This window comes from Trachemys scripta, chromosome 9 (assembly GCF_013100865.1).
Source record: "Trachemys scripta elegans isolate TJP31775 chromosome 9, CAS_Tse_1.0, whole genome shotgun sequence".
In the NCBI taxonomy this organism is placed as follows: Eukaryota; Metazoa; Chordata; order Testudines; family Emydidae; genus Trachemys; species Trachemys scripta.
This window is the reverse complement of record NC_048306.1, coordinates 82,471,283-82,486,309: the sequence shown is the minus strand read 5'-3', so window position 1 is coordinate 82,486,309 and position 15,027 is coordinate 82,471,283. Positions and strand designations below refer to the sequence as shown.

At 38.8% G+C, this 15,027-nt stretch overlaps 2 protein-coding genes across 4 annotated transcripts in view; one reads left to right on the top strand and one right to left on the bottom strand.

Annotated features, from left to right (window-relative positions):
• The window catches only part of LOC117882848 (NACHT, LRR and PYD domains-containing protein 1b allele 5-like), a 40,640-nt gene extending 39,143 nt beyond the window's left edge, over nt 1–1,497 (top strand). For all 3 annotated transcript variants that reach the window (XM_034781697.1, XM_034781696.1, XM_034781698.1), the window contains exon 16: nt 282–1,497. In XM_034781697.1, the coding sequence (XP_034637588.1) occupies nt 282–292 (11 nt within the window). In that variant the 3' untranslated portion in view covers nt 293–1,497. The remainder of the gene's footprint in view (nt 1–281) is intronic.
• Nucleotides 1,498–6,403: 4,906 nt separating this feature from the next.
• Nucleotides 6,404–14,251, bottom strand: IL12A (interleukin 12A). Its single transcript, XM_034780532.1, has 6 exons — nt 14,206–14,251; nt 10,504–10,700; nt 8,134–8,241; nt 7,979–8,020; nt 7,771–7,875; nt 6,404–6,897 (listed from the first exon to the last, which is right to left on the bottom strand). The coding sequence occupies exons 1-6, from the start codon at nt 14,249–14,251 to the stop codon at nt 6,730–6,732; spliced, it is 666 nt and encodes a 221-aa protein (XP_034636423.1). The 3' UTR covers nt 6,404–6,729.
• Nucleotides 14,252–15,027: the final 776 nt, after the last annotated feature.

Below are 15,027 nucleotides of genomic sequence, written 5' to 3'. Positions count from 1 at the left end.
GATCGTGCAAACACTGTTGTATGTACTTAACTTTATGCACATTGATTTCAATGGGACTATTCATATTTGTAAAGTCAAGCATGTGCAGGGCTGTTTGGAGAATTGGGGCCTAAACTGATCCAGGGAAAGTCTTTCTGAAGGGGAAAATTAGCTTAAAATTATATCTGTATAGTGTCATAAGATTTTTATGTACATTTGTTATTATTATTACGATTTAACAATTCTATTGCAGTAGTACCTAGAGGCCAGCTAATATATACATTTGTGTGTTCATTCCTCAGGTTTTTTGTAGCAGACATGAGTTCATGGAGAAACAGCTAAAAGGAGAACTCTCAGGGGCATTCAGCTGCATAATGGTTTAAACTTTTCATACTGTTAAATATGATTTAATTGTGGACTCTCTCTACAGTTTGGAACTCAGGAGACCAGTTATGAAGATACAAGCCATAAACAATCTTTGGAAAAGTTTAGACAAAACATTCTTTTGGGAAAGCGTGTGAATTGAATTTTGCACCAATGTAAATTAATTTAACATTTTCAGGAGTAATTATTCAAATGTTTGGATACCAGTCATATTAACAATATAGTTGACACTGAAGCAGCAATCCCAATGCAATTTGAATCTCCCACGGACTTCATGTCTCCTTTGAACCATTCCTGCTAGGTGCTGAACAACTCATGTGAGCTATCTTAACCCACCCTTGAAAACAGCTCACCCTTTCCAACTATTTGACAATATTAAACATTTTTATCCAGTTCCATGGGTGATTTCCACAGAGATTAGAAATGGCTTGAGGGGCTCATTAATGTACCTCTCATGATCACTTATAAAACAATACTGCCAATTTCACTGTGTACAAAACATTTCTCTGTACATACATTCAGAGGCTCAGGATGGGTTGCCATGTACATGGTGCATAAACCCTTCATGGTAATGCAATTACATGATCATTGTGTGTGTTTGTGTATACCGCCTCTTTGCTAGGCTGGTTTTATGTTTATTCAAAGGTGAAACATTAGTTTCAATGTAGCACCAATACGTACTAAAGGCAGCTTTAACTTTTCTCAGGCAGGGCCATGTTGACTCTACCGTGTCTAGTTCTTCACACATTTCTTATAAGATGAGTTTGTATGTTGTATAGCTTTTTGTTGTATTATAATCAGTGTAAAATTAAATGCATTTTTAGTATTGGACTTTTTTACTGTTTTTAACTTAAATTGAACATTAAAATGACAGGTGTGTGGGCTAGAAATAGAAAAATTACTAAAAGTTTTAGAAAAGCAAAAGGTCAATAGATAAATCAGCAAACAGAAAACACATTTATAGGTTTTTAAGCTTTTAAAATACTGTTATCTATAATACAGAACTGCTTCCTTGCAGGCAAGATTGTGGTCTAGTTTTAAGGGCTCCTGTGGATGTCTCTGTATTGTCTCCCTTTGAATGTGTACTGGTTTTGTGTACTTTTTAAAATATGAATAAAAACTGAGAAATACCTATCTGCATTGGAATTTTGAATTTTTAACATTTTATTCTGCAAATAATATATAATTTAAATTATATCACATGCTGATCTTATATCAGTGTTCATCTTTGCAGCCCTCTATCAGTTCGCTGTTAGATGAAATCCTACTTACTCTTATATACATTCTTTTGTTAGGGGTCTTTGTATTCATGCTGATCTTATAAATTCTGTTCTCATCCTTCTGAAAATGTATATCTCTATAGTGCTATGTCCACTAACTATAAGTTCTTTTGGATCTTGCCCATAGCCTTTTTTTGTGTTAGGTGTGTTAGTTTACTCTATGCCTTGGTCCAGTTTCTGCAGAACTTTCTGTAAAGTCCTGGAATATCCCCTTCACATTCTAGACCAGGACTTTGAAACCACCAATAGTGTAGAACCAGCCCAGGTTTTATACCTAACCCAATGAATACTAGGACACAACAGTGAAAGTCTAGTCAGGATGCACTGAATATTCGTATAGAATAGACATGATCAATAGAGGTTATGCCCCCAATATCCATGCACAGACAGGAACCACAGAATTAACCATGCCATGCATGAATGATGTTCAGCAACTCCGTGGCAGTGGTCACCCTCCCTGGACCTCTGAGGGCTCTCCACTAGCCCGAGAATTCCTTTGGATAGAGGAGGTAGAGAGTGAGTGAGCCAGGGCAGCTGTGGGCTGGTTGGAGCAGGAAGGGTATTTATTATCTCTTTCCCTAACCCATGCCAAGTGGAACTTGGGGCAGGAATGTCATAACACCAGAGTATTATGTTTCTGCTGCTCCCATTCCATAATGTGGATTCCCTTCTAAGGGGAGTTCCAGGAGTTTATACTAACTGCAGAATCCCTGGTTGTGTAGCTCTATTGACTCTTTGCTGTCAGAGAGTGGGACTCGAGGCAGTGCTGGGAGCCCAGAATGCCATGCTTTGGTCTCCTGCTGATCTCTCAGGATCTGTTTGGAGCCACAGAAATACATGGGGCTCAAAGGCTAGTTCTGTAGCCTCTTCTGTGTTTGTGGGGAAACCCTATTCCCTCCAGTGGAATGAGTGAGGAGAGATATACATGAGGGGAACTTCAAGCCCTCCCACCGTTAGACCTTGCTGTCTCTCTGGTCAATGGGAGTTCCTTAAATCATGTACATTACTTTTGGTTCTCTTCTTTGAGCTTTCTCTGTTTTCTTAGTTACAGCCAAGATTAATGGCTGAGCACTGATGAGCCCACATGAAGGAGAGTCATTATGATCCGATTTTTCACCTGACAATGCATGCCCTTATTGTTGGTTAAGCTGCCGTTTATATGTTCCAAAGTTGCTTTTTAAGGGCTGACTCTATGCCGCCACATATATGAGAAAACACACTTCAGGAAATTCTGCAGCCACTGATACCACAGCCAATATACTTAATTTTTGCAGTATGTTAAATTACCGCTCATTGTTTGTTTTTCTGTGACTGCATAAACCCATTACATTTTGGGAAGGCACTTCAGAAAATTGTTTTATTTGGAGAATATTATACGTTACTTTCTTGGGTCATTGTGTGCTTCCTACCTTATTGATGAATGTAACAAACCCTCAAAAATATGGACCTACTCCATCTAATTGCAAAGATGGTTCAGGAGCACCTGATCCTACAATGGAGCACAGCATGTCTACAGGGGGTATGCCTGCGTGCATCTCATTGCAGGATCAGAACGTAAACTATAAGAAGAAAAAAAGAATCAAACACGAAGGAGTCCTTATTCTTCTGAGGCAAATTAGGATTGAGACAATTTAAGTCCCCCTAGAAAGTGGTGGAAATTTTTTTTTCAAAGTTGCTCTAAGATATATTCATACTTTTTAATGTTTTCTATTAATTCAGTTTTTTTAAACCAGCTGTTAACTGAAATTATTTAGAAAAGCCTAATCTGTGTATATTTAACCTTCAACTGTTCCCACACTGGATCATTTAAGATGGCTCCAGTTGGGCTACCTGTTTGGCCAAGTGCTACGTAATTAGAATCAGCGAGGAAATTCCTTCATTTATATGAGAGAGAGATTGTGACAGTAACCGACATTTGTTGTGAATTTTTTAATAAAAATATTTTATAAATGTTTATTGAGCATTTAAAGATTTTTATAAAAATCAATTAATTTCCTTCATGAAATGACATTAAAATGTTGATATAAAAATGTATTGTATCTGGTTATAAATAAATCAGATCTGCATTTCAATTATTATGTTAAATATCAAGTTCTCAGGGAGACTGTGAAGGTACAAAACTCTGACTTCCTCCCATCTTTATACCATATCAGGCCATAGCATGATCACGTCATCGGGAGCTTTATGCACCAAAATTATGCAGTAGCACCGGCAGCAAGTACTGTAGACACTGCAACTTTGGGGACTATAATAGTGGGGGCACTGGGGCACTGGTATTAATGTATCAAGAAATTTCCTTCACACTGTGTCATGAAGCCAACTGTTCCTGACTGATGAATGTCAGAGGAAGCTTTTTGTAGGTGGGTGTAAAGAATAATCTGTCCATCTCTGCTATTAGGGGATCTCTTTAGTTGTTAAAAGAAGGGTATTGTCTTTCTCCATATTTAAAATCAATAACACAGCAGGCTACCTCCCACTCAGAGGGGATTACCAGCTTTTAGTTAGACTTGTAGTTAAATCTGCCTAATTAACAATTACTTTTAATAACATGCCTTTCAGACTTTGTTGTAGTATTAAATATGTATTTAAATATTAATAGACAGGGTGAAATCCTGGCCCCATTGAAGACAATTTTCGAAGTAGACAATGGGTCCCCCCACCCCCATAGTATGTGTAATTATATTTTAAGTAGGGATGACATATTTGTGAGTGTCATATGAAGAAAAACACAGGAAATACAATACAACATATGTTATCTATTTAATATTCACGTGATACTAAAAGGAATATATAAAACCATTAATAAATAAACACTATGTACTAGTGAATCAGTCATAGCAGCACGACAAAAATCAAATTTGGAACCCCTGTTGAACTAATGCTGAACAATTGGGCTAGTCTAAACAAATACATTTTTATTTTAAATTTAGATGAAAGACTATTTTACCCATCATTTGGGTGTTTAAGCAAGGAGAGTTCCTCTAGGATTGACACACATAACAAATATTTGGGCAGATTCTATGCCATGTCCATTTTCTGCTGGATGCCACAAAGTGTGAGGACTGCCAGGGAACTGGGTGCACATCCTTGATTCTCTGCTTCTGCTCTGGCACAAGTTAGAGCATCATGGGGGCTCAGGACTGCCAAGGTTGTCTGACACTTGCTATTATGAGACTGTTTTCAGATGTTCATAATCTTGCCAAATTGTAACTGTTTCAGCTGAAACATGTCATGCCAGGTGTCTGTCAGAATAATTTTTTGTTGTTTTTTGGAAGGTTCCAGCAAAAATGGCTCATCCTTTTCCAAGGATGACAGTAGGGGAAAATACGTTGTTTTGCCTCCATTAGAAAAATTCTTATAACCATTTAATTTACAAGCTCTAGCATCACCATGCTGTGGAGCGGGGACTTGAAATTTGGCAAGTGGTGACACCATGGTGTCAGGGATGGGCCCGTTGCAGTTCTGTGAGGAAAAACAACACCTCAAATTTGACCTACTTATAAGCATTTGAAATATCACATTTCACACATGCTCATTACAGATTTAGAGTTTGGCTGCTAAATTCTTGGAAGAGTACCCCTGCATTGAACATGCTCGACCCTGGAGCCAAGCAGGAGTTTCCCTGCAACTTCAATTCCCTGAAACTGAGATCAGTAAGAATGTCTTTTCTGTGGCATCAATGCGTTTCCCCTTCTACCTTCCCCCCCGCCCCCGAGCAGGGAAGAGTAGTAAATGGCCAGACTCAGATGCAGAGGGAACAAGAATTAGACCTTTTCAGAGAGAGGTAAATCCTTGGTTGCACTTCTGTAATGAAACATTGTCAACTGAAATTTGACTCAAGCTTTAGGTTTGGTTAAAATCAAAAACAAGTTGATACCATAACTAAGTTCAACAGAAATGCTTCTATTATTAGTAGTATTTATTTCCTTCCCCTTCCCCAAAAAATGAATTAAAATTCCCCAGTGGCCTTTGCAGCCCAAACACTGGGGCATTGTATTAGGGCCTGAGAACTTGACAATATCTGAAGTTCAAACAGGAAATCAAATGTGTATTTTAAACAGTGAATATAAAGAACCATTGGAACAGATTACCCAGAGATGTGGTCAATTCTCCATCACTTGGAGTCTTTAAATCAAAACCAATGCCTTTAAAAAAAAAGGCTTTAGTTCCATTGGCAAATTACATGGATTACTAGGTTAAGTTCTATGACCTCTTGTATTACGTAGGAGGGTAAACTAGATCACAATAGTCCCCTTCTGGCCTTAAATATTTATTATATAATATAAATTATATAGACTATTTTTGCCATTGACTTCAGTGAGACCAGGATTTCACCCTATGAATCTAGTATAGTGACTGGAAATTAACTATAAGGTAGATAGAGTAATCTACTTTCATTGTCTTGTCTGAGAGTATATATCCAACACAAATAAAGAAAATAAAATTAGATTTATTTTCCAGTACTTGGGTGTTAACAGTGATGTACTGTTTACAAGCAAATATTTAAATATATTTTAAAAAACAATTGCTGATGTGACAGTATCCCTTTTAGATTGATTTTAATTCACAAATAAGAAAAAGACCAAAGTTAATTATATAGATTATACATTTATTATTTAATAAATAAGTCAGGAATGTTATAAATAGGTTTCAATTTATATAATAATTTTATAAAAACGTACAAATGTATAAATAAATAATTTAAGATAAATAAATTATACCTGGGTGTTTGTTATGTTGAGAACATGTTGATATAATATAGCTTATTTTTTCTAGAAATGTAGAAATTTAACATCTTAGCTTAAAAGACACTGATAGTATTTTGCTCAAGACAACTTAGGTCATGAAAAATATTGTAGAATATTATTGTGCTAAATCCTTGAAAAGTTTTTGTAGAAATATTACTGTATTCTTAAATTCAGGTCCATATCCTGGAAGCCCTCTGTGTGTACAAGTTTCAATGACTTCAGTGAGAGTTCTGCACACAGAGCTCTTGCAGTAAGTAGAACCTAATATATATTTTCTTCAGATACTTAAAATAGCTTTGATTCAATGTTTTATAGAAAGTGCTTCCAGGTTTCAGTGATTAGGATGAGCTTCCAGGAGAATTCAGGTAGTTCAGCATCTTGGTTATGGTCACAGTGCGAATTGTAAAAGCATGGAGAACACTACATAACCTCATTCTCTCTTTGAAAGAGGCTGATCCTCTGTTTGTAGATGGTTGCTCCACACTCACACTGCTAATTTTCACAGCCTTTAAAAAAAAAAAAAAAAGTGGGTTGGTCAGACAATTTAACCATGTTTAGAGTAGCAATATTCATCAGTCTTTGAATATGCAAAAAAATTAGCTTAATTTTTTTTAAATTTAAACTATTAAAAATAAAATGTTTTATGAAAAGGTAAACTATGATAGTAATAATACCATTCATATAGTTAGGGCCCAAACCTGTATTTCTTATGCAGACAAACATTCCTAATGATGTAAATAGTTTTTCCCTGCCAAGGAATACAGGTTTGGGCCTTTAAAGGATAATCAGGGGGAGCTGTGGGTTACAAATAATTAAATCCAGTGCATTTGACAACTATTAGAATCTCCAGTGTATCTAGATATGCTATGTTAATAAAAAGGCAATTATTTTAAAGTAGGGACATGATTGCTACCAGCTATTACATCTGTTAGTCTTTAAGGTGCCACCGGACTCCTTATTGTTTTTGTTAATAACCATGTTACATATGTTCCCTATTTCCTATCAATACATATTAATTATTTACCAAAATATAGTCTTATCTCTCACTCTCACCCCATTTCATGGTAGAGATGGGAGACAAAGTAAGATACCATTATTAAAAAGACAGAAAATTCGCTACTAGTATGTTTACCAAATCACTGATAGGGAATCACTTTTTTAATACAGTAATATATACTATCAAAGTAAGTCCTCATTTATACAGAGATGAGAAACTTTCTTCAATTTTAAGAAAAAATCATAAATCAAGATTTTAAATGACTAGATTCCAGAGTAACTTATTATTTGGGTAACTACAGAAAGGAACACATAGAACAGGACTTCATTTATGGTAGAAATAATACAAAGTACTCTTTTAGGCAACTGAAAGGAAAACAGACCTGTATCAGTTTGTCAATAGCAGCCAGTATCTTCTGGTTATTGAAATTCTTGAACTCTGCCTTGTAAGCCTTCAGGTCTTCATTGATACCTCGCAGGCACTCAATCTATAGAAGATACAAGGATTAAGAAATATTGAAGAGTGCTGTTAGATGCTTACAGACAAACAAAAAGCAAATGATTTGTTCTTTTGGGAGACTGGCAATTTACCTTATCAAAATCAGCTCTTTTCAGTGTAGGACAATTTTCAGTCTGAAAATCAAAGACACCAGACATGAATGTGACATTCTGTATCACTATGATGATGAATTACATGATGGTTCCATATAAAGGTGATGAAACTTGATTTCTATTTATTGCAATACCTTTGACTCTTCTGCCATACAAGCCTTAATTGTGTTGATTTTATTCTTAGTGATATCTTCAAGATCAACCTCTTCAAGAGTACATTCAAATCCTAGCGTGCCAAGCTCCTATGTAAACAAAGGGGACACTGATTGAATCATTGCACATAATGCTGCAGGGCATGTTTATAAGCAGAAATATACTGGATAGTAGGTGACTTATGGCAACTGAAGGTGCTTCAACGTCCTCTTTATATATCTTTGCGCCTTTAACCAACAAGCAAATATCCAAGCTATGAAGCTCAAATCAAAGGAAATTTTGCCATCATTTTCATTAGGAGCAAGGGTTGTAAATAGATTTATATTTTGTATGCATCGCACTGGATTACATTGTCTCCATTATGTTAACATTCTAAATAATTCTAAGAGGATGAATCTGCACTCAGAACATTATATACACCACAAACTTACAATTTAAAAAATGATTACTTTTTAAAAAAGAGAAAGACAAATAACATTCAAATGGACAAGTGGCATTGTCTTGTGGCCAACCATCAGTGGCACTTTGTCTCATTGAGGTGATGGAAACAGATTCCCCTTTGTGTTACCACCAGTTCAACTGTACCAGTGAGAGATGCTAAAAAGAAAAGGAGACATATATAACTAAAAAATATGGCAGAGAAAAGGATGCCTCCTGAACCAACCCATAAAATTCTTAGAAAGAGATAATGCGAGAGCATACTTTCATGCTGGGCTGTTTGAATTCTGCCAACACACTACCTAATTGCCTAGTTGATGGCATGTTTGTGGCATGTTTTACAGGAGTTAGTGACTATATATGAATTAACCAAACTGAACAGAGGTTGGAAAAAGTAAAAGCAAACACTAGCAGGACACAGATCAGAGGGAGATGCTCTGTGACAGAGGGCCACTCAGGCTGGAAGACAAAAAGTTTAAGGGAAGAAAGTTCTCATGAGAAAATGAAAAGGTATTTTCTTTATTAACTGTAACTAAGCATAAAGTACCTATTTAGTTTAACTTTTACTGAGCATAATACTGGATATGTGATGCAGACCATCTCTTTGCCTTAACCTGATTCTATCTGTTCTTTAAAAAACACAATAACCCCAGAATCTTAGGCTGTTGTGTGACATCCCCAAATAAACTGTCACAGAAAAGAAAAAATAATGAAACCACCAAGAAGTATTGAAGGGAGGATGGCTGGAGTCAATCCCCGTATTGTGTTCTGCTTACCAACAATAATTTATACTACCATATCTATCATCCCCAAATTTGTCCCAATTGATTTAAGTCCTGCACAAGTGGAAGATGACAGGTCAAGCATCATTTCAGGCAACAATTAGAACAAAAATAATAATAAAAAGGATTGGACGCACAAATGAAAGTTAAGTATGAAACAAGCAAGAAAAAAAAATGGTAAGGAAATTAAGGACAAATTATTACAGTTCTCTGGAAATACCAAATGATGAATATGGTTAAAAACAGGGACACAGAAATTTGATTAGCTGAAGCAAACAGAAGAGCCAGAGATGTAAGGCTACACACAGTTTGGGAATGTGCACCATCTGGCTGCTTTAGAAAGAGGATGCCTCCTATCATAGAAATAAAACCTTCTACAGCTCCTTCCATCTGAATATCTCAAACACGTTTTTACACACATTGATAAACACAACGCCCCTAAGAGGTAGGTATGTATTATTTTCCCTATTTTAAAAATGAGACAACATGAAGATGAATCCTTGATCTTTCTGTGTACTACATATCAAAAACTCCCAGCTCAGGGTCAGGGACATAATCCATGTTCTAGCATACTTTTCTATTTGTTGTGCAGTAGATGGGACTCCTTAACCTAGCCACATCAGACAAATGTGCAATGGCAGAGTTAGATTTGTAGTATAAATAGTGCTCAAGCAATTTGCCCAAGTCATAGAGTGCATCTAGCCACCAACAGAACCTACATTTCCTGAACTGCACCTCCTCCTATCCCTTCTATCTAGGTGTTGATTGTGCACCCATCACTGGGATATCTGAATCTTTAACCACAAGTCCATTCTTCCTCCTCTGCACAAAACTGTGACTCTGGCAAAACAAATCTGGATACAGAGGCAAAGCTACACTTGTCTCCCTTCTGGAAAAACCATTTCATACCAACTCCTGGTGCCATTAGTTTGTATATTTAACACCTCTCCCACGTCTTCCTCTGGAGTTAGTCCCCGTAACTCTGATTTAACCCTTGCAGGTATTGTTTTACTGGGGTTTATTTAGCTGTAAATATTGAAGACAACCAGCTTTGCTTAAAGAGTGACACATTCTTTAACAGGTCACCAGAACGGATGGGAGGCGCGGAACACGAGGCAAGGAAAGACAAACCTTCAGCTGGTGCAGCGCGTCCCTCGCAGCGGTTACCAGGGATTTGGAAACATTTAGGCAGTCATTCAGATTGGGCCAGGAGGAAGGCAGCGGCGAGGTCGCTGCCAAGTCGGCCAGGCTGAGGCAGAGGAGAGTCACCAGGAGCCAGCCACCTGAAACAAACCAGGGCCGCGCGTGAGCACGGGAGCCAGCGACCCCTGGGCAAGGAACAACGGAACGCGGCTGCACGTGCAGCCTCCGCTCCTCCTTCCCCACGCGCTGCCCGCCCCGCCCCGACCGCGACCCTTCCCAGACCCCGGCCCGGGGCCCTGCACAGCGCACAGCGCACGAGCCCTCGGCTGGCGGGGTCCTTGCGCTCCCAGGCCAGGCCGCTGCGGGGCGCTGGTCACTCACGGGGGCAGTCGGGGCCGGTGCGCTTCGCCATGTGGAGTCGCTGAGGTAGTGCTGGAGCGCTGCTGGGTCCGGCTGGCGGCAGCCGCTTTTATAGCCGGAGGCGCACCATAGCCAGGACTTTCCCTCCTCTCTCTTTCTCTACATCAGCTGCTTGGTCAGAGCTGAAACCCTGCGACGCGGCCGGCCGGCTCTCGGGTTCCCTCCGGGAGGCAGCGGCCCCCGGCTAGTCATCCCGAGAGAGCGCACGGGCCAGGCCCCGCGCCCTCGCGGGCGGGCAGGGAATCCCGAGAGGCGCGCGGGACTCCAGCGCCGCGCCGGGGGCGAGCTGGGGCCCGGGCACCAGGAGGGGGGCCGAGGGGGACTTTGCCATGCCCCCCCCCGCCCGGCCTCCTTTGCTTGGCTAAGCTTGGGCTCTAGTGAGCAACTCCAAGGCCTGGGAGACAGCAGGTCAATGCCCACCCAGCTCTGGGTAACCGTGGATGAATCACGTCACTGCTCCCTGCCTCAGTTTCCCTATCTGAAAAAGTGGGGATGATAATAGTTCCCCCTCCTCACACTGGTGCTAGGGGACTCGGTGCATCTACCTTTATGAAGTGCTTTGAGATCCTTGCGGTAAAGGTTGTGATGTGACATGCAGACACAGCCTCATACACAAGGAGTTTATCCTGCCAGCCTTGCAAGAGAATTAGTGTGACAGTGTTGCAACACATCAGTGAATAAAGTGTTGGTCCAGCACATACAGGTTAGTATGGTTTTCAGAAATATGTCTTGAAGTTAAATCAGGATTTTAATGAAGAAATGGAATCAGCAAGAGATACACTAGGCCTTCCTTTTCTTTGTTGCATTCCACAAACAGCAAAGCAAAAAGATGAGCTGAAGCTGAACATATTTTAACTCCCTGTAATACAATATATAGTATATAATCTTCCTCCCTAGTTCTAAATAGCCTCTACTCTTATGATACGACCACCTTGTAAACGGTAAGCAATGGTGAAACATTTCTTCCCCCCCACCCCTTTTTTTTTTGTGCTGGTGACCACTCAGTCCCGAGCCCTGCATCCAGATGTTGGAGCATTTAGTGATACATAATTTTTTTAAAAAATAATTGAAATCTGTTTTAGCAGTTGGATCAATGCCAATCACTGTAGTATCTGGAAAAAGGTGGTCTGGGGACCAAGCTGCTTGCATTATGGCATCACAGAGTGGTGTCATGAATTTGTTCAAATGTCATTATGGTGCAGGATGATATCATTAGCATGTAAGGAACAAACAAGTGTGATAAACAAGCTTCCTATTGTTGTAGATAGAAAGCATATTCTAGTAATTAATGTATGTACAGTATTGGAATTCAGGAGATCTTGTTGCTATGTCTTGTGCTGCCATTTACATGCTGTGAGGCCTTGACAAGTCACTTAATGTCTTTGTGACTCAATTTCCTCATCTTTAAAATAGAGATAATACTTCCCTTCATCCTGTGGATGCTTTAATACTTAAAACATTGACCTTTGGAAAGCACTTTGAAATCCTTGAATTGGAACCTTTGTTTATACTCTCATTACATTGTCTCATATAATGGCCTTCAGTAATGGCTATCATATTAAAGGGGAAAAATAACAAACAAATTAGGAACTAGTATTCCCACTGGCTGCAATTGGGAGAGCATCACTCCTTAAAACTATAATGAACTATATGCAAAGGATGAACATTACTGATATTTTTTCTAAAGTTTTAATGTGTAGGAAATGGCAGCACCTGTCTTGTTTAATATTACATAGTTACAGAAATTGGGGGTGAGGGGTTCTAATATAACATATGTAGAACAATCTTTTTAAAGACATCTAGACATCTCATGGCACGCTTTTGGGAATCTACAGAAGCCAAATACTAATGATTAACTGCCAAATATAATGTGTAGGTCTAAAAAAGAGATTAAGCAAATTTATTCTCAAAAAGCAATCTAAAATGATTTATTTTGTATCTATTGTATATAATTGTTTTTGCTCCATTTAGTTTCGGGGCACTGGTCTAACAATAGATCATGCAATTGAATCACTTTAGGTATGGGATCATCTTTTGATTTAAAAAGTTCCAGGGGCAAGCAAATAAAATTCTTAGAGGTCCTTACAGTATTTGCAGATTTACTTAGAGAGCATTTTCTCAATTAAATTGCTTGGAGTATGAAACTGGAAAAGCCCTGAGAGCTAGGCATTAGACGTTAGGCCTGAAAACATCTTTGCCTGGAAAGTTCCAGGTCGATGCTGAAATCCTGTTTTGTGTAATGCCCTGATAAACTGTTTATTCTTAGTCTCATGTCTTAAGGTCCTAACGTCTCATGTTGCAGGGCTTCAGCCAGTCACCTGTAGGGGTCAGGAAGGGATATTTTCCCCTGATATATTTTGTTTTTCTTTTCTTTCCTCAAGCAGTGATTTTCAGCCTTTAGTTCGCAGACCCCTGGGGGTCTGCAGACAATGCCTAAGGGGTCTGGGAAAGGTTGCTGTTACCATAGAACACCTTTTTTCAACCTGTGGTTTGTGGACACCTGGGGGTCCTCAGACTGTGTCTAAGATTTCCAAAGGGGTCTGCATCTCCATTTGAAATTTTTTAGGGGTCCGCAAATGAAAAAATGTTGAAAACCAGTGCTGTGAAGCATTAGAGATGGCCATGGCTGGAGAGCACCTACTACAGATGTTGGGCTGCTGCACAGTGGATTAGCCAAGGGACCTTTTGTTCCCTGGTTGCAGCAGAATGAGGCTCTGTGCCAACTTCACAGAAGCCACCACAAGGAAATCTGGACAGGGCAGAGGTCTGAGATATTCTCTTCTGCCTTTGCACAGTCATTTATACCTGTGTAAAGTGAGAGTATAAAATGATACCAAACCAGAATATATGTTTTACACCTATTTTACACAGGTGCAAGTGGGTACAAGGTGCAAGCTACAAGGCAGTGAAGGATGTGGCACCTGATTTCCATGGACCCCTGAGTAGTGGCTGTGTGGGGATTATAGCCCCTATCACAACCCAGATGTTGGAATAATGTCAGTGTAAAGATTGCAGAGATGTTTTGTGCTGTGCTTTCAGATTGGGGAATGTATTCCAATCCCCTCCAGCCTCTAAGTAGTTCTCTTCACAAAACCCATTTACTTGGGTTTGTAGAGAAGAAACTGGGTTTGTAATGAATTTTACCCCAACCAGTGGAGATATGAGGAATAGCCAAGAATTAGTGACTGCTTTTTCAAAACAACAATGAACCTCCCCAAAAATTCATTAAATGATAAGACGAAAGCGGGCACCACAGCAGGCAGGTACTACAGAAATCTACAGCTTGACGACCAGTTGGAGTTTCAACACTAGTCATCTCGCTTTCTTTGCACTTACCCACAATTCATGGCTGCAGCTTGGTATAATTTTTCATTTCAAAAATTTAATGTAAGAGGAGTAAAAATATCCAATTAAAATGTACAGACACCAATCTTTTTCTTTTTTCAATTTTGTTTTTATTACCAAAAGCTCTGGAAACTTACAGCAATATGGTGTCATGGCCCATGATAAAGCACATCTGGAAGCTGCTTTTATAGCTTGTATGATCACATAATGTTTTAATATTAGATTATATTGTATATGTGTTGCACTACCAATATGTAGGTTAGTATTATAGATTTATCATCTCTAGGGTTTGAAGAATTTTTGGTCCAATCTTGTCTTCAATGATGTCAATGGGAGTTTTGTTTTTGACTTCAACAGGAGCAGAATAAATCAAGAGTTTTATGTTGAATTTCCAGGTTCATATTATTTTAATTGACATCTAATTTCCCATAATATGTTTGTGGTATGTTTAGAGACTAGCGTTGCTAGAATAGAAATACTGTATAATTTTCCAGTTTTACTGTGTATTTTCCACTTTTTGGCTAGTCATTAAGGTTGTGGGCTGTGGTTTTAATTTAGTTAGGAGACTTTTTCTCACATAGAAGTGAAACAGGTTTTGGAAATATGAATGAGTGTGAAAAGCATTTATTAGGCTTTCCAGGTTCTCTGCATGGTGAAATTAAGTTATAATGTTGTCTTCAGTAATAATGCATGAGATTTCTCATTAAATGGAGCTGTGCCAATCACCCTGGCAGATAATGTAGACCA